This window comes from Syzygium oleosum, unplaced genomic scaffold (assembly GCF_021117445.2).
Source record: "Syzygium oleosum isolate NSW1041296 unplaced genomic scaffold, Sole_v2.1 Sole_v2.01, whole genome shotgun sequence".
NCBI classification, from domain to species: Eukaryota; Viridiplantae; Streptophyta; class Magnoliopsida; order Myrtales; family Myrtaceae; genus Syzygium; species Syzygium oleosum.
In genome coordinates, this window is record NW_026607485.1 from 18,566,908 (window position 1) to 18,586,330 (window position 19,423).

The 19,423-nt window shown below is 44.1% G+C and overlaps 1 protein-coding gene and 1 pseudogene across 1 annotated transcript; both read left to right on the forward strand.

The window, feature by feature from the left end:
- Positions 1-8,722: 8,722 nt before the first annotated feature.
- On the forward strand, positions 8,723-10,395 carry LOC130140246 (phloretin 4'-O-glucosyltransferase-like). The gene has a single exon (XM_056319165.1). It carries the CDS (start codon positions 8,812-8,814, stop codon positions 10,189-10,191), a length of 1,380 nt encoding a protein of 459 aa, XP_056175140.1. The 5' UTR covers positions 8,723-8,811; the 3' UTR covers positions 10,192-10,395.
- A 3,021-nt stretch (positions 10,396-13,416) lies between these two features.
- LOC115683457 (phloretin 4'-O-glucosyltransferase-like) lies at positions 13,417-15,421 on the forward strand (annotated as a pseudogene).
- Positions 15,422-19,423: the final 4,002 nt, after the last annotated feature.

Below are 19,423 nucleotides of genomic sequence, written 5' to 3' on the forward strand. Positions count from 1 at the left end.
TCATGACCAATCGACCCGCTAGGAGTACCCCCGGCACCACCAAAGTTGCTAAGGCTATGACGCAAACCGCTAGTAAGTTTCCTAATCAGCCTAACATTTTGAAGCAACCAACTACGTCCGATATTCGTTGCTATACTTGTGGTGAGTTGGGTCATCATGCTAGCAATCGCCAAAAGAACAAGAATCGAAAAGCCGGCAAAGCCTTCTTAGTGGATAACGATTCTGATGAGCATGTGGAGGATCCGCTCGAAGAAGAGGTGAATGATGTCGAAGAGTCCGCAGGTGACGAGCAAATAGTGCATGTTGATTCTGGTGAATTTCTGATGGTGAGAAAAATCTTTCTAGTTCCTCGTGATGAGACCGGAGATGGGTGGCTGCGCACCAACATTTTTCATTCCGCTTGCACGATTAAGGGGAAGGTATGTCAATTGATTATTGACTCTGGACGCTGTAAGAATATAATTTCTGAAATGGCAACGAACAAACTAAAGTTGGAGTTAAAGGCGCACCCCACACCTTACAAGATGTCGTGGCTATCGAAAGGCACCGAGATAACCGTTTCCAAACGTTGCCTTGTTAATCTATCCATTGGTTCTGTTTATTTCGACAAGATATGGTGCGATGTTCTACCGATGGATGCTAGTCATGTTATTCTTGGGCGACCATGGCAATTCGATAGGCGGACTACTCATGATGGTTATCGAAATACGTATTCTTTTGAATTTGGAGGGAAGAAGATTATATTAGCACCTGGTAAGGAGCCTTTGAAAACTCCTGTTGTCGAAAAGTCTTCATCTCCTACATTGCTTTCGATAAAGGATATGAAAGGTGCTTTAAAAGGGGTTCGTATTGTATATGTTTTACTTCACAAAGCAGGAGAAGTTGCTTCTTCCATACCTCTTGAAGTTCGACCACTTTTGGAAGAATTCAAGGTTGTTTTCCCGACGGACTTACCTGCAGGTCTCCCTCCTATGAGAGACATTCAGCACCAAATCGATTTGATGCCCGGTGCTTCCTTACCGAATTTGGCTCATTATCGGATGAGTCCGACGGAGCATGAAGAATTGCATCAACAGGTTGTCGAACTCTTGACTAACGGTTTTATCCGAGAAAGCCTTAGTCCATGTGCCGTTCCAGCTCTCTTGGTACCTAAGAAAAATGGTACTTGGAGGATGTGTGTCGATAGTAGGGCGATCAACAAAATCACTGTCAAGTATCGATTCCCTATTCCTCGCCTTGATGACCTCTTGGATCAACTCTCTGGTGCAATCATCTTTTTGAAGCTGGATTTGAAAAGTGGATATCATCAAATCAGAATCAAGCCCGGAGATGAATGGAAGACAGCATTCAAAACGAAATATGGGCTATATGAGTGGCTAGTCATGCCATTCGGATTGTCGAATGCACCATCGACATTCATGAGGTTCATGACCCAAATTCTGAAACCCTTTTTGGGAAAATTTGTTGTGGTCTATTTCGATGATATTCTTATTTTTAGCAAGTCTACTGACGAGCACCTGCAGCATCTTCAAGAAGTACTTCACGTGTTGAGACGGGAGCGCTTGTACGTAGCCCTCGAGAAGTGCTATTTCATGGTACCGCAAATCCTTTTCTTGGGATTTCATATTTCAGCAAACGGCATTTCAGTGGATGATGCCAAGATCAAGGTGATTCAAGAATGGCCGACTCCATCAAATGTGCATGAGGTACGAAGCTTTCATGACCTCGCTTCTTTCTATCGACGATTTATTGCACACTTCAGCACTATTGCGGCCCCACTTACTTCTTGCATGAAGAAAAGAGTCTTTGAGTGGACATGTACAGCTTAGAAAAGTTTTGAGCAGCTCAAAGAAAAATTGAGCACGGCCCCGGCACTCGCATTGTCTAATTTTGATCTTGTTTTTGAAGTACATTGCGATGCATCAGGTACTGGTATTGGAGGAGTTCTGAGTCAAGGAGGTCGACCCATTGCCTTCTTTAGCAAAAAATTGAATAGTGCTAAACTTCGTTATAGCACTTATGATCTGGAGTTCTATGCACTGTTTCGCACACTCGAACATTGGAGGCAATATCTTATTCATCGAGAGTTTGTTTTGTACACTGATCATGAAGCTCTCAAGTATATTTCAGGGCAGTAAAAGCTTAACTCCAGGGGTGCAAAATGGTCTGAATACGTTCAGGAGTTCACTTTCATCATTAAACATAAAGCTGGAGTTCAAAATCAGGCTGCTGATGCTCTTAGTAGAAAGAAGAGCTTACTCCACACAATGCGATCAACAGTTCTTGGATTCAAATCATTCCAAGAGTTGTATCATGAAGATCCTTACTTCTCCAAAATCTTGCCCGAAGCAAAAGAGAAGAAACTTGCTGATTTCACTGAGTTTGATGGGTTTCTTTTCAAAAGGAACCGTTTATTTGTACCTGATTGTTCACTTCGACAAAGGGTGATCGATGAAGTTCATCGCGACAGACATTTTGGGCGTGACAAGACTGTGCAACTTGTTTCGGCCAAGTACTTTTGGCCTCATTTGAAACGAGACATACATCGACATGTGATGAGGTGTTGACGTTGCCAAACCGGAAAAGGGCATGCTACTAATGCTGGTCTTTATTTGCCCTTACCAATCTCTCAAGCACCTTGGGAAGATATCTCTATGGACTTTGTTTGTCACGCCCCGAACTCCATCGAGCACGCGACACACTTCTCTGGTCGAATAATGCGATATCCCAGGGTATTGCCGACCCAATTCCAATTCAACAGAGATTTGTATCAACAGCGGAAACCACAAATACCCGAACAATTATAACTGGGGGTAAACCGGGGAGATTAAACACATCCATTGCTTATCCAAACTTATACAATATTCACAATTTACAAACCACCATATACATAAGCACACCGAACTATAAACCATCGATAACCAAAATGATCGATAACCTGGGTATTCTAGCACCAAAAATGGTACGCTCCAAAAAGCCTATTCCCAATCCCTACACTAACCCCTACGCCCTCTGCTTGGCGTCCACTCAGAATCTGACTCCTCATCACCCGAATCTGAATCCCCCTGAACTGTCGGCTCCTCTGAGGACTCCGGCTCAGCCTCGATCTCAATCGGGTTATTGATATCACCCGATTCCGCGGGCACCTCGTCCTGTTCCTCCTCGGCTGACTCCTCATCAATCTCGTCCTCTGGCACAAATTCAGGGTCAATCCATTGCTCATACGGGGGTATGTGCCCCGGTTCTTCTTCAGGCGCCTCTTCAAGTCCTGCCTCGGGTCCTTCCTCTTCTAGCTCTTCCTCTGGGATCACCTCGAGGTCCACGTCCATTGGATCGTACCCTGCCTGCGATTCATCAGGCTGTGGTTCATGCTTAGCTCCTGAGGGCTCAGGTACTGCAGGCGCCGCCTGTAGTCCTGACTACGCTAGACTAGTTTCCAAACTAGTCATCTCGCCATCCGGAGGAGGTATGGCAGATGGGTCCCAGTCCCCAACTCCATCAAAGGGGACGTCAAATCCACGGACGGGACCAAACTCGTCTATCCCGTCTCGGAAGAACCACACAATGTAGGTATGGGACTGTCAGAGGGGTAGTCCTATGTCCACCCAGACTATTGTCGTATGCTTAACCCAGGTCATATTCTCATCTATAGGATACTCTACAACGTTGTGGTCGGTGTGCATTGGTACTCCAAAACACTCAGGAGGCGGCGACGGCGGAGGATTCATTGCTCAGGCCGGGGTTCTGAAATTGTTGGTTGAAACAACCATGAGAATACATCTCAGCAAGCACACACCCTAAACCCCACCTAGGCTATCACGTACCTCCAGACAATCACAACCACAACCACACTAATCGATCTATCACACAGCAGGCACATAGTCAATACTTACCTGGGCCTTTCCAGCGTGCAACCTGCACGTAATGGTACCGCTTCAGGTTCACTGCGACCATCTCACACTTGCCTCGCCAGTGACCCGCGTAGTAGTACCGCCTCAAGTTCACTGCGACCAACTCAAAACAACACTTCAGGGCCGGCGTAATGGTACCACCTCATGCCGTGTATCTTGCCCACGTAATGGTACCGCCTCAGGCTCAACACCTACTACCTACGACACAACCCGCATAATGGTACCGCCTCAGGTTGGCCGTCCTCTGGTAATACCGGGCATCGTCCCGCGTAATGGTACCGCCTCAGGATGGATAAATATCCCCGCGTAATGGTACCGCCTCAGGGATTTCCGCAATCACACATACCACACTACACACGATTTCTCGCTCATTCACATGCTCAATAGCCACTTGCCAATAAATTGGCCAATCACACGTGGCCCGTGCACACGTCAATTCAACCATATTTCTCATGCTCAATGAGCATCCAACACGGCCAATTGACAATTAAAATCAATTTAGCCCAAGCGTGCATAGAGTGGCTCACATTTCAATCAACCAAAACATAATCCAACAAACACACAAGGCCACAAACGGCCCATAATCACAGCCACATAATAATCACAATTTCAGTATTTTCTCACTCAATTCAAGCCATAACGAACATCACATTCCAGCCACCATACCATGCACCAAACCAACACCATTTATCCTCAAATCGAGCCAAATACTCGTCACTACGAGTCCCAATTTCCAGCATTCAATCCGGCACCATCTCAGCCTCGAAACATCATCATTTCACCATCTAAAATCAGTAATACCAGCCCTCAAACCAGTCCGCTAAATTAACCCCAAAACAGCCCCTAATTTAGCCAAAACCGCGTATAATTAAGTCTGATTCCACCCCTAACCGCGTCTATTGATACCTGACATCCTAGATAGGGTTTAGAGGGCAACTTACACGAACTTTAGACTGACTCGGCTAGAGTGAAAAGGGGCGGTAGGCTGGCGGTTCGGCGGCGGCAAGCGGCGACGGCGGCGAGCGGTGATGGTGAGCTGCTCGGCGGCTTGCTGGACGGCGGGCGGCGATTGGCGGCTTCCTTGCCGTTGTTCACGGCCGCGGAAAAGGGAGAGAGAGAAAGAGAGGGACGGCGGCGTGAGGGTGGGGTCACGGTCCGGCGACTGGACGGCGGTGGCACAGTGGGCAGACGACCGGCAAGCGGCGGCGCGGCAAGGGGGGGCGACCGGTTCGGTGAGGGTGAGGGAGAGGGGGAGTGAGCCGAGAGGTGAGAGAGAGAGAATGAGGAGAGAGAGAGAGAGAGGGAAAATTGGCTTAAATAATCCAAGCCAATAATTGAGGGCCACAAGACCATCTTGCCCATCTCTCATAAATCCAATCGACGGTCCAGATTTGATCTTATCTTAAGATCGACGGTCCGGATCAAATCTTTTTCAAAATATCCAAGGGCAATTTGGGAATTTCTCAAAAAGTCCAAGGGCAAAATTGTCCAAAAATCTCTAATTCTTAGGCTAGGGCGAAATTACCAAAATGCCCTTTCCAAATTACATAGGCCTTAACAAATCTTCAGGGGTAAAATGGTCATTTTCGATTTCTCGCCGAAATTCAGTTTTTCTAAAGGATTCGGACAAATCCGAGGCTACTCGGGCAAATAACAACCTCATCCAAATGCTCTGTCTTGACTTTCTGAATTTCCAATGCCCAACTCAGTCTCTAATTAATGCCGAAGTTCTGAATAACATGACTCACATATCTCGTACTAACGGGTGGTTTTTTAGGGAAATTCGCGTTACTGACCCGTGGCCGATACTGAATCATGCCATGTACAAGTTTACTCAGGTCGTGCCGACCTCGATTGTCACTTAATCGCGAGGATCGATCGCTAGATCCGATGGGCACGATCGTTTAGCATAGGTTTAAGATCGTTCGTCAATTCATTTCATGGTCTAGCGGAATCACCCGCGATCCACTACTATGACAGTGGCAAACTGATCCCTGGCTATCCTTGGATCGGCCTACAATGGCTCAAAATGTCACCTCGGCGATTCTCATGATCGAAAGTCAGTTCACGATCGAGTTCTTTGGGTCGCGCGAATTTAATTCCCTAATTAGCCTTTCCCTAACGATTAGTATTCCCGAAGTGATCAATTCCGGACGAGATCTAACTACAAGCACGTCCATAAACTATTCATTTCATAAATCCCAAGTGGGTCGGATTTCAGAATGTCACATTGTTCTTGGACTACCTCGCACTCTCAGAGGTATGGATTCCATCTTTGTTGTTGTAGATCGATTCTCAAAGATAGCACATTTTATTCCTTGCCGCAAAACTATGGATGCTTCGCGTATTGCTGAATTATTTTTTAAGGAAGTCTATAAATTGCATGGCATTCCAAAGACTATTACTTCTGATCGGGACACAAAGTTTCTCAGTCATTTTTGGCGACAATTGTGGAAGAATGTCGGTACTAAACTGCAATATAGTACTGTGTTTCATCCCCAAACTGATGGGCAAACTGAAGTCGTCAATTGAACCTTGGGAAATCTATTGAGGACACTGATTGATGAAAATCCTCACTCTTGGGAGACGCGATTGTCACATGGCGAATTTGCATATAATTGTGCTGTAAATCGTACCACTGGGTATAGTCCTTTCATGATCATGTATGGACAGCAGCCAAACACTGCTCTTGATCTTGCACCCATTCCTTTTGCTGAAAAGTCGAGTGGCAATGTTGAAGATATTGTTTCTCAGATGAGAGCAATTCATGAATATGTGCGCCAGAGGTTAGAAAGCAAGACAGAGTCGTATAAAAAGGACATTGATAAGCAGCGGCGTGAAGTTATCTTCGAACCAGAAGATTTTGTTTGGGCTTACTTGCCACCAGAGCATCATCCTGTTGGAAGCTATAACAAGCTTAGTGATCGAAAGCTTGGTCCTCTTGAAGTTCTTGAGCGCATCAATCCCAATGCATATCGCTTAAGGCTTCCTTCTCATATGAAAACACATGATGTTTTCAACGTTCGGCATTTAACACCTTATGCTGGTGATTCCTCTGATGATGACATGAATTCGGGGATGAATTCTTTTAAAGAAGGGGAGGATGATGCAAGCCAGATTGATAATGCCGCTCGCATCGAAGATGAGCTCACTCGACCAAGGAGATCAGCCCGCATCCGAGCTCGACAAGTCGCTCGACCAGTCTTGGGGATATCGAAGGGACGCAATTCGAATACCAAGAGTCTCATCCGCGAGTCCATGCCACAATAAAGTCCTTGAATTCCTCTGATGATGACATGAATTCGGGGACAAATTCTTTTAAATAAGGGGAGGATGATGCAGGCCAGATTGATAATGCCGCCCGCATCGAAGACGAGCTCACTCGACCAAGGAGATCAGCCCGCATCCGAGCTCGACAAGTCGCTAGACCAGTCTTGGAGATATCGAAGGGACGCAATTCACAGACCTAGAGTCTCATCCGCGAGTCCATGCCACAATAAAGTCCTTGAATTCCTTTGATGATGACATGAATTCGAGGAAGAATTCTTTAGATAAGGGAAGGATGATGCAGGCCAGATTGATAATGCCGCCCGCATCGAAGACGAGCTCACTCGACCAAGGAGATCAGCCCGCATTCGAGCTCGACAAGTCGCTCGACCAGTCTTGGAGATATCGAAGGGACGCAATTCGAAGACCAAGAGTCTCATCCGCGAGTCCATGCCACAATAAAGTCCTTGTCTTTCCCTATACATTGGAAGCCTAAAAGATACTTTGGGAATGATCAAGAAGACGTTGGGCATTTATCTAGTTTCTAGTTTATAAGTTCTTTAATGTTTTATGCCTTCTAGGGTCTTTAATGCTCTTTAGTCTCTTCATTTGCTTGAGTCTTTTCATTTGTTTTTCTTTGGCTATAAAAGACCATCTACTTTATGTATTCGACAGATGAATTTGATTAATGAAAATTTTGCATCAAGCAATAATCTTGAACCTTGAAGAGTTCATATCCCTGAAAACCTAGAAGAGTTTTCACTCCGTCCTTGAAGAGTCGGAGGTTTTCAAATCTGCATCCTTGAAGAGTTGTAGTCATCGATCCAGAAGAATCGGTGCCCTATCCACTTCCTCGGAGGCCTGGAAGAGCAACCAACGAAGTTCTATCTTTTCCTCTGTTCTGTCCATATACATCCGTCCACTTCCACCCCTATTTCGTCCTTTCTATAGTGCTTATTTGAGAAAACTCAAAACAAAGAAATTGTTAATCCATAAGTCTTTGTTCATTTGGCTTTGGAATCAGGTCATTCTGATCTGTATCGACGAAGTTACATCCATTTTCCCGAGCTTGCGCAGGACTGTAATTACTGTTTGTCCTATTCCACGTGTGCAAGTCACTCTCCCGATCCTAATGTTCGAGTAGCCTACACCAGGCTGCATCAAGAAGCTTCGGTCTGTGTGTTGATTTTCATGGGCAGCCATGTTTGAATTGTAGTTATCGTGATGGCTGACACTATAGAAAAGGAGAAAAATAGTGGTTAGGTCAAGTACGAAATGACATTGGAGTGGTCGCACGTCCCTAACATAAAAGCTTTTGACTTGTTCAATGGAAAAATAATTGAATTTTCAAATATCATGACAAAAGCATTTGAGCACGAAAAATAGGTTAAAGATGAGAATGTGCGCCCTCCAATTACGACTTACGAGCTTCCTCGAGCCAATATTTAATTAATATAATCCATCCAAATCAAATCCGACCCACAGTATTTATCATAATGATATCTTATAATTATCAAACTTTGGCATATATGCCGACGAAAATTATATTCCATGTTGAAGACGAGGCATGTCTTTCTATATAACCTCTTCCATAGCTTCCTCAGTTGCACTTCCCTAGCTAGCTCCTAAAATCATGGCTCCTCCCCGCTTTCTCCTCGTAGCACACCCGCAACGCGGCGCTATGAACCCAGTCCTCCAGCTAGCCGAACGCCTCGCACGGGTCAGCGGCCATGTTACTATCCTTACCACCGTGTACGTCCGCCGCTGCATGATCGATCCGGTTTGCATTGAAGGTGTAACCTTCACCACGTTCTCCGATGGCTATGACGATGGCTGTATGCCAGGGGATGACCTCGAGCGCTTCAGGACCAAGATGAAGCAGCGGGGGTCGGAAGCTCTTAGAGGCCTCATTGATCATAGTTCTGGACGAGGCCTCAAGTTCACATGCGTGCTCCACACGATGTTGTCTTGGGTCGACGATGTTGCTCGTTCCCTTCAAATCAAATCAGTTCTCGTCTGGAATCAACCTGCTACCATGTTCGATATATTCTATTATTACTTCAATGGCTATGAGGATGTGATTAAGAACGTTGCAAGCCAAAGAGGTGATACCACATCGCTCATACGATTGCCCGGCCTACCCCCCCTAACCAACCGCGATGTCCCCTCCTTTCTCCAAATAGAAAACAAGTATGCTTTCGCTTTGCCGCAACTCCAAACCCTATTAGAGAGCCTAAAAGAGGGGGAAAATCCAAAAGTGGTTCTTGTGAACACCTTCGATGCGCTTGAACTCGAGGCATTAAGAGCGATCGGTACACTAAATTTGGTCGGAATAGGGCCCCTTGTCCCGCTCGGTGTCCTAGATTCAGAAAAGTCCTCCGGAAGCGATCGCTTTTTGGGCTCTGAGGATTATGTTGAATGGTTGAACACAAAGGAGGAAGCGTCTGTAATTTATGTAGCCTTTGGAAGCATAGCAACGTTATCGAAGGGGCAAAAGCGAGAAATAGCATGCGGATTGCTAGAGACCGGCCGGCCATTCTTGTTGGTGATGAGAGAGAGTGATGGGGATGATGATGAACTCATTTACAAAGAGGAATTAGACAAGAGAGGAATGATAATCCCATGGTGCTCTCAAATTGAGGTATTGTCGCATCCTTCGATAGGATGTTTCTTCACTCACTGCGGGTGGAACTCGACGCTTGAGAGCTTGGTGTGTGGTGTTCCGATGGTCGCATTCCCTCAATTCGGCGACCAAATGACAAATGCAAAGCTCGTCGAGGATATATGGAGGGTTGGGCTTCGAGTGTCCCAGATTAATGAAGAAGGCATCATCGTTGAGGGAGGGGAAATCAAGAAGTGCTTGGAATTGGTCATGGGAGGTGGAGAGAGAGGTGATGGAATTAAGAGGAATGCAAAGAAGTGGAAGGATTTGGCCATGGAGGCTTCCAAGGAAGGTGGATCTTCGGATAAAAATCTCAAGGCCTTTGTTGAAGAATTCGCTCAAGTAGATTGATTCATGATAAAATGTTACATGTTAGCTTGAATTTATATGTTCCTACTGTTCTTTAAATTTGCTTGATTTTTTTAAAATTGTATCCAGTTGAGTGGCAATATAGTTGATGTATGAATATGGACTCTTATTTCGAGTACTAAAAGAGTAAATGGAAAGAATTTTAAAGGGAAAAAAGCTATAAGAGAAAAAAACTCAAACTATGCCCACTACGACACATTTAACTTAAACTTTTTTTGTAACATTAAAAATCTCAAACTAAGCAACTATGACATATTTACCCTAAAATTTTTCTTTTATCATAAAAAACCCTAAACTTGTACCTATGTGACACATTTACCCTCCATCAATGTTTCGTTAGATGCCTTTTCAACCAAAACAACTTCAGTTTTATTTTACTTAAATTACACGAGAGTCATGTCAACATTGTTTACTTTCTAGTGTCAATATATACAGATTTTTAACGGTTCTCAAAATTGTGATGGAGGATAAATGTGTCACACTTGTACAAATTTGAGATTTTTAGTGTCACAGAAAAAAGTTTAGCAAAAGTGTCATAGTGGGCATTCTTTAAGATTTTTGATGGCTTATGCCCAATTTTAAACAAGCCTTCTTGATAGTTGGTCGTTCATATAGTAGTTGAATTTATTATTCCATTTATAGGCGAATTATCCTATTTTTATACTACTAGTATGAAACGTTATTCACTATATTGAGTGATGTTTTTTTTTTAATTTGAGAAATAGACATCATAGGACTCCATTTCCAAATTGTTCAATAAGATTCCTGAATTATTTTTTTGTGCAATTAGGTCCTTATGTTCTCTTGTTCAAGTTGGTCCTTCTGTTAAAATAAAAACAAAATTGTTGACGTGGACTGACACGCGAGCGTCGCATCATTGCTTAATGGATAAATCACTGTTTAGATGTAAGTTTTAGGTTTTGATAGACAAAATTTTGAAAAAAATTATATGAAAAAGAACAAACCCTAAGCGAGATAGAAAGAGAGAAGACGTGGGGATGTTGCTAGGACAGTGCTGACGAGGGTTGCAAGGCTCTTCCAAGCCGTCGCCGGGGTCAAGGGACCCTAGGCGATGCCTAACAAGTGTCACGGACCCCTGCAACGGCTAAATCTAATTTGAGTTGGGCAATCCAAGTCAAATCTGGTCGAGGTGCACAATCCCGACGAGGGCCAAATCTGGTTGGGGTAGCACAACCCAAGCTAGATCTAGTGTGAGGTCATGCGACCCTGTTAGGTATCACTGAGAGAGTCGAATTAGTTGCTGCCAAGTTCAAGAAGTATGCACCAATTTGATGAGGAGAACTTGAAGTGAAGATCGTGAACAAGAAGGACGAAGCAAGATAACAGCTTGGGATAAAATGCGAGGAGAGTTGAAGCAAAAGTTTCCGCCCAAGCATTGTTGCCAAGACAAGTTAATTCTTGAGACATCACAATCTTCAATGACATGAAATGTTTGAGTTGAGTTGCACGTGTGAGTTGTGTTAGAAAAGTCTCACATTAAGTAATTGGTGTGGTGTGGAGCAGTTAATATATCACAGCTGGCTCATAACTCATAAGCTCAAGCTTTTGAATGAATGTACATTGGGCTCGGACTTGGGCTCCATCTTGGCAATTTCCTCAGTCGGGCTTCTGGTGCATGCTCCCAATTAAATTTGAATATGTTTCCTAGTTGAAATTGGTTTCCTTGTATGAATGGGTCTCCTGTTTTGGAACTAATTTTTTGTATATGCATAAGAAGCGTGACTTCTTGTGAAGTGTATCAAAAAGGTGACTTCTTCATGAATTACACCTAAAGATATTTTAATGTTGAAGCCAATTAAATCTTGTCAATAAGATTTGTGAATTCCTTCATGAGATTGAGAGATTATTTCATGAGAAATTGCTGGGCTAAATACTGTGTGAGTTATTGGGGCTTGAAAAACACTGAAAGTATTTGAGTGACTCGAGTGTGGTTATAATTTATGTTGTATCGCTTGATCTATAGTGTAATTCTTTACTACTCTCCCCATATACGTAGGTCACACCGACCGAACCACGTACATTTGGTGTCCGATCTATTTTCCTGTCCTGTTTATTAGTGTTGGATCGCCTGTTTCCGCAACAATTGGTATCAGAGCTGATGGTGAATTATGGGCTCCCAATCTGTTATGGTATTTGGTAAGTATCTCAAGGAAGGAATCTGATGATCAACGCATCTTCTAGATCGATGTGGTGTGGCAACGCGGTCTCAATGGTAGACTTTATGGTTTGGTGTAGAGAAAGAGACCATGGATAAAGGTGGGCGTTGGATATTCAAGTTGAGATAAGTTGATGCAGACGGATACTTGAATTAAGGGGAGCAAACCTAACACTAAGCTCACACGTCTCATACACCTCACACGCAAGAGGGATATTGTTGAGTTACAAGTGTGAGTTGTGCTAGAACAATCTCAAATTAGATAATTGGTATTGTGTGGAGCAGTTAATTTATTTTAGTTAACTTGTCACTCATTAGCTTAAACTTTTAAGTGAATGTGAGTTCAACTAGATATGTTAACGGGCTCGAAGTTGAGCTCCCTTTTGGCAATCTCTCCGAGTAAATGTATCAAACCTTTGCTTCATGCTCCCATTAGTCTGTTGAAGAATACACTCGGGAATGGCATGGGATGTATGAAGCCAAAAGACCAAACCATAATAATGTTACTTTGGTGGCTTCAAATATGAGATTAGGAACGTATTTCAACTCCAACCTCATGGGATAAGTTCAGAAACTGGACTTAATGTTTTGGCGACAATGCTTGGGGACAACGGGTCCTATATGGCACTTTCTCAGAGAAGCCCCTTCATTACAAGTAGATGGGGACAGAAGTTTAAAGTAGCTATATATTTGGGGCAGGATAGCCATCCCTAATAGATCTCTTTGAGGACAGCGGCTAGAGTCGGTCTCTAAAATGCTCAATGACGAGCTTCACAAAATAGTAGCCGCTTTCATTTAACTGTGAGTACCGGCAACGGCAACGAGTGGCAAAGGGCAGTTCCGACTCCGATGATCGTCAGGGACGGGCCGCTGGATTTTTGTCGAACACTTTTGCCTGCTTTCATCCCTACATAATTTGGAAAGTTAATCACAATTTCAGAACCGTTGATCTCTGCATTGAAATCCATTTCAGAGTACTCTTTGCTCGGTTTCTTAGCGCGGCTCCATATTCGTGGCATTAACTGCCGATGATGGCAGATATGTTGGTACTTGGACTTGGCTATTCTCGACAAATGATCAAGCAGAAGTAGAAATTCAAGGCCTTACGTTACAATGTTAAGTTAATTATCTTCTCTTTATGACATCTTTTTCTTTTCTATGTTGCCTTCTTTTCAGGGGTAGAATCTTCGGTCTGTCTGTTGATTTTCATGGGCAGCCATGTTTGAATTGTAGTTGCGACTAGCAAGTGATGGCTGAGAGTATAGAAAAGGAGAAAAATAGTGGTTAGCTCGAGAACGAAATGACATTTGAGTGGTTCCACGTCCCCAACATAAAAGCTTTTGAGTTGTTCAATGAAAAAATAATTGAATTTTCAAATATCATGAGAAAAGCATTTGACGATGTCGTGCATGAAAAATAGGTTAAAGATGAGATGTGGGCCCTCCAATTACGACTTACGAGCTTCCTCGAGCCAATATTTAATTAATATAATCCAACCAAATCAAATCCGACCCACAGTATTTATCAGTTGCACTTCCCTAGCTACCTGCTAAAATCATGGCTCCTCCCCGCTTTTCTCCTCGTAGCATTCCCGCAACGCGGGGCTATGAACCCTGTCCTCCAGCTAGCTGATCGCCTCGCACGGGTCGGCGGCCGTGTTACTTTCCTCACCATAGTCTACGCCCACCGCTGCATGATCAATCCGGTTTGCCTTGAAGGTGTAACCTTCACCACGTTCTCCGATGGCTATGACAATGGGTATGTGCCAGGGGATGACCTCGAGCGCTTCAGGGCCAAGATGAAGCGGCGGGGGTCGGAAGCTCTTAGAGGCCTCATTGAGCATAGTTCTGGGCAAGGCCTCAGGTTCACATGCGTGCTCCACACGATGTTGTCTTGGGTCGACGATGTTGCTCGTTCCCTTCAAATCAAATCGGTTCTCGTCTGGATTCAACCTGCTACAGTGTTCGATGTATACTACTATTACTTCAACGACGTCCCCTCCTTTCTCCACATAGGAAACAAGTATGCTTTCGCTCTGCCACAAATCCAAACCTTATTAGAGAACCTAAAAGAGGGGTAAAATCCAAAAGTGGTACTTGTGAACACCTTCGATGCGCTCGAACTTGAGGCATTAAGAGCAATCGGCACACTAAATTTGGTCGGAATCGGGCCCCTTGTCCCGCTTGGTGTCCTAGATTCAGAAAAATCCTCCGGAAGCGACGGCTTTCTGGGCTCCGAGGATTATGATGAATGGTTGAACACAAAGGAGGAAGCGTCTGTAATTTATGTAGCCTTTGGAAGCATAGCAAGGTTATCAAAGGCACAAAAGCGAGAAATGGCGCGCGGATTGCTAGAGACTGGTCGGCCATTCTTGTGGGCGATGAGAAAAAGTGACGGAGATGATGATGAACTGTTTTACAAAGAAGAATTAGACAAGAGAGGAGTGACAGTCCCATGGTGCTCTCAAATCGAGGTCTTGTCGCATCCTTCAATAGGATGTTTATTTACTCACTGCGGGTGGAACTCAACGGTCGAGAGCTTGGTGTGCGGAATCCCGATGGTGGCATTCCCACAATTTGCTGACCAGATGACAAATGCAAATCTCGTCGAGAACGTGTGGAAGGTCGGGATTCGAGTGTCCGAGATTAATGAAGAAGGCATTATTGTTGAGGGAGGTGAAATCAAGAAGTGCTTGGAATTGGTCACGGGAGGTGGAGAGAGAGGTGATGAAATTAGAAAGAATGTAAAGAAGTGGAAGGATTTGATCATGGAGGTTTCCAAGGAAGGTGGATCTTCGGACAAAAATCTCAAGGCCTTTGTTGAAGAAATCGCCGAAGTAGATATTGAAGTAACAAATTAAAAGGCAAAAAAATCAGAATGATTGCAATGCAGAATCTTCAACAAATCAGCATGAAAATAGCATATCAAGCGGTATCAACGAGTTGATCATTTGGAGATCTTTTCTGATTTGTCTTTTATTCAATTTCCTTGTAAATCAAATTGTATTATTTGTCTTTAATTTATACCATATTTATAGGTGATGATATCTCTATTTAAACTGTACAACATATCAATGAAATGTAACGCTTCATCAACTCAGTTCTTTATTTTCTTTATGATATCAGAGCTACGAAAGGGCACACTGCTCTTTTCTTGTTAAAACAAATTGATACATTCATGTCAAATTCGAGATTTCCATTTCCTTCAAACATCAATGTGGCAAATTTTGTTACATTGAAGCTCAACGAAAACAAATTTTTACTTTGGAAGACACAGGTATTGTGTCTGATTGAAAGTCAAGACCAACTTGATTTTCTTACCAAAGAGATAGTTGCACCACTGTAGACTTGGACATCGGAAAATGAAACTGAAGTCAACAATCTAAAATATACTTAATGGGTGCGTAGTGACCGCCTCGTAAAGTCTTTGATAGTGGGCAACTCTCAGAAGAGGTTCTCAGACATGCCGTTGGACTTCAAATAGCAGCAGAAGTATGGAAGGCTCTCACTGATCATTTCGATCAAAACTCGGTGACTCATGAACTTGACCTCCTTGGACAACTTCAACACATCAAGAAAGAAAATAAACATTTATCTGTTTATCTTCGTGACTTTAAATTTATTTGTGACCAATTGGATTCCATTGGTACCTGTGTTTAGGGGTGATCGGTTTCCGGTCCGATCCGGCTCCAAGGTGGAACCAGGAATCAAACTGGGAGAACCGGTACCCAAAATTAAGAACCGGGGACCGGACCGAACCATCAGTAAGTCTCGTCCAATGGAACCTGTCATTTAGGGTTTAGTTTTTTTTTTTGGGTCAAACACTTAGGGTTTAGTTCACATTTTACTATTTTTTGTCAATGAAATTCACTTAGGATTTAGTTCATATTTTACGAATTTATGTCAATGAATTTATGTCTATGAAGTTCACTTAGGATTTAGTTTACATTTTACTAATTTTTTTAAACAATTAAAATATATATAGTCAGTCCGGTCCAGTTCCACCTTGGAACCACGAACCGGACCGCCTGGATATCAATTCCACTTTTAGGAACCGGAAACTGGATCGACACTCCCGGGAACCGAACCCAACCGGCCAGTCCAGTCCGGCCGGTCCGTTTTACACACCCCTACCTGTGTCAAATGCTAATAAAGTCTTTAGATTACTTGAAGGACTTAATGATAGCTATGGGTCGCTCAAAACGACTATGTTCGAGCCTCCTATTCTATCTCATGCTGAAGTAGTTGCGCAACTTCAAAGTTATGAATTATGTCGCGACCGACCTCCCGCTTTTTTTTTTAACATGTGCAAAAAGAAGGGGGTTTCGCCCGGTACGTGCTAAGTCTAGGTTCAGGACTTAACTCGGGCTCTCCCAAGCCCATACCGTATCGCGACTTAGGGTTTAAGTATTTAACATGCAAACGGTTTATACCAAGAAGTCGCCACTAATCGATTTGGGTGGGTCGATTAGAAACCCAAATAAGGTGATGGAAGAATCACCCTATTCCTGCGAAATAGAGATTAACTGAGTTCGGGGACTTGGTTACATTAGTTGGATAACTAATGCCCTTTCGGTACCTTTTTACCCTGTTCATTTCTGAAAACATTTGTCAAGCAATTGGGATTGATTTTAGGACCTTTCTCCTAACATGTGAGGTGATCAAGCGAGTGCATAATCATAAACGATCAGCACTCAGGATAGATATGCAGCCTAAGGTTCTAATCCTAACTAAGTCAGATGACATTCAAAACACAACAATTCATGCAATTATATTCTAATTAAGAACATGCATAAAAATAACACAACGGTAATAAAAATAACATGCAAAATACTACCGTGTAACCCTATAGGCTTGTCTAATTTAAACATGGCAATTTATACAATTATAACAACATTGCATAATAATACAACAATAAATTAAAACACTTTGGTATATCACATAATTTAGAAATAAAAAAAAAGAAAATAAAAATTTTGAAATTTTTTTTAAAAAAAAAGTAAATACAGAAGAAGAAAAAAGAAAAAAAATTTTAAAAAAATTTTAATTTTTTTTTTTACATAATATAAAAATAATATAAAAACGGGTCGGCGGATCCGGGTCGGTCAGATCCGACCCGGGTCAACGCACCCGACCCATCGCGTTGGCCCGAGTCGGATCTCAGGATCCGAACCGGGTCAGGGGTCAACCCGGGTCTTGAACCGGATCGGGCTCCTCGCCCGACCCGGATCTCCTTTCACAGACCCGGTTTCTTCCCTTGTTTTACAGCTTCGCTCGGCCGGGCAGAAATCCGGCGATTTGCCAGCTGTTCTGCCTGGCCATTGGTCCCTATCTCCTCAATACTTCAAACTGAAGAGATTGGGGGCGACGGCTCGCCGGACGGCCGACCGGAGTGGTCGCCGGTCAAGCTCCGACCGGGGCTCGTTGAGCCCAAACATCTGTCGGAACTTGGCCGGTCGACCCAGGTCATACTTTGACCTGTTCCGGCTGCCAATGGCCGTCACAAAGTCACTCAAAGGGCTCAAAGGTCACCGGACAGCCTGTACATCGCCGGCCGAGGATCGTCTCAAAAGGACTTCACGTGGGCATTTCGTCGAACACGTAGAGTGCATGACCTAAACAGGGGAGTTTTGACCTATTCCGAGGTTCCAGCATGCTCCGACGACCATGGCTCGCTCCTGAAGGCAACTATGGACTAGGAGGACGATCGGTATGGGCCGGGATTCGGCAAAAGGACACTATAAGTGCCATAACTTGTGTACGGCGCTCACTTTGATGCCATAACTTTTTTTCGGATCATTTTGGTGCCAAGTTGGAGGAAAAACGATCACTTAAGTGTCATAACTTTTTTTTGGATCACTTCAGTGCTAAAATTTTTGAAAAACGATCACTTAAGTGCTAAAATTTTTTAAAAACGATCATTTAAGTGTTAAATTTTTTGAAAAACGATCACTTAAGTGCCAATCTTCGGCGAGACTCCGGCGAGTCACGTCAGCTTCAGAAATTAATAAAAAAAATGCCACGTCAGATTTTCCGGCAAAAAATTGTGTACGGCACCGGAGTTGGCACTTAAGTGATCGTTTTTCAAAATTTTTAGCACTTAAGTGATCGTTTTTCAAAAATTTTAGCACTAAAGTGATCCAAAAAAAAGTTATGGCACTAAAGTGAGCGCCGTACACAAGTTATGGCACTTGTAGTGTTATTTTGCCGCCGGGATTCGCGCCTAACGGCCGGCGCGAATCTCGGCCAACCTGCATACAAAAATAGGGGAAAACAGGGCAGTAGGAACCCGGGGGGAAGCTCACCGGTCGACGGCGCGCCTGGGTGGCTTCCGGCTGCTCGGCGGGCGACGACGAAGCTTCAAGCAGTCCTTGGTTACCTGTAAACGCTCTGGGCTCACTTTTTCTCTCTCGATTTTCTCTCTTTTCTCTCTGTTTTTCTCTCCATTCTCTCTCCATGTGGCCGACCGGGAGGTACTTCCGGGGGTTGCCGGTCGGCTTGCTGGAGACGATGAGGCCGGCTGGGACCTGCAAGACACTCCGAGGCTCCTCTCTCTTCTCTGTTTCTCTCCAATTCTCTCTCAAACTCTCTCTCGTGTTCTGTTCTGGACCGAGAAAGACCGCCCCCCTCTCCCTCCTCTCTCTGGCTTGATAGCCGACGACCACGACGCCACTCTCTGCTCCATAAATGCTCTGCACCGGCCTACCGCTCCTACTGAAGACTTTCGTGGCAATTTTGCGCGGTGGAGCAGGTAATCCGCATTGTCCCAAGCGCGGTCGGGATAGAGGAGAGTAGAGGAGCAGGGGGAGAGAGGGACAACCGGGCCGGAGGGGAAAAAGAAGAAGCGGGTTGGGCCGAGCCTAGCCCGCGTGTGAGGGAAGAGGAAAGGAAAAAAGGGCTGGCTGGGCCCGCGGCAGGGGGGAAAAGAGGGTCGGGTCGAGCCAGCCTTGGCCCGGCCCGATCCGATTTTTTTTAATTAATAATTAATTTTTTAAATTTTTTTTGAAAATTAATTAAGAAAATATGCTCTAATAGGCCT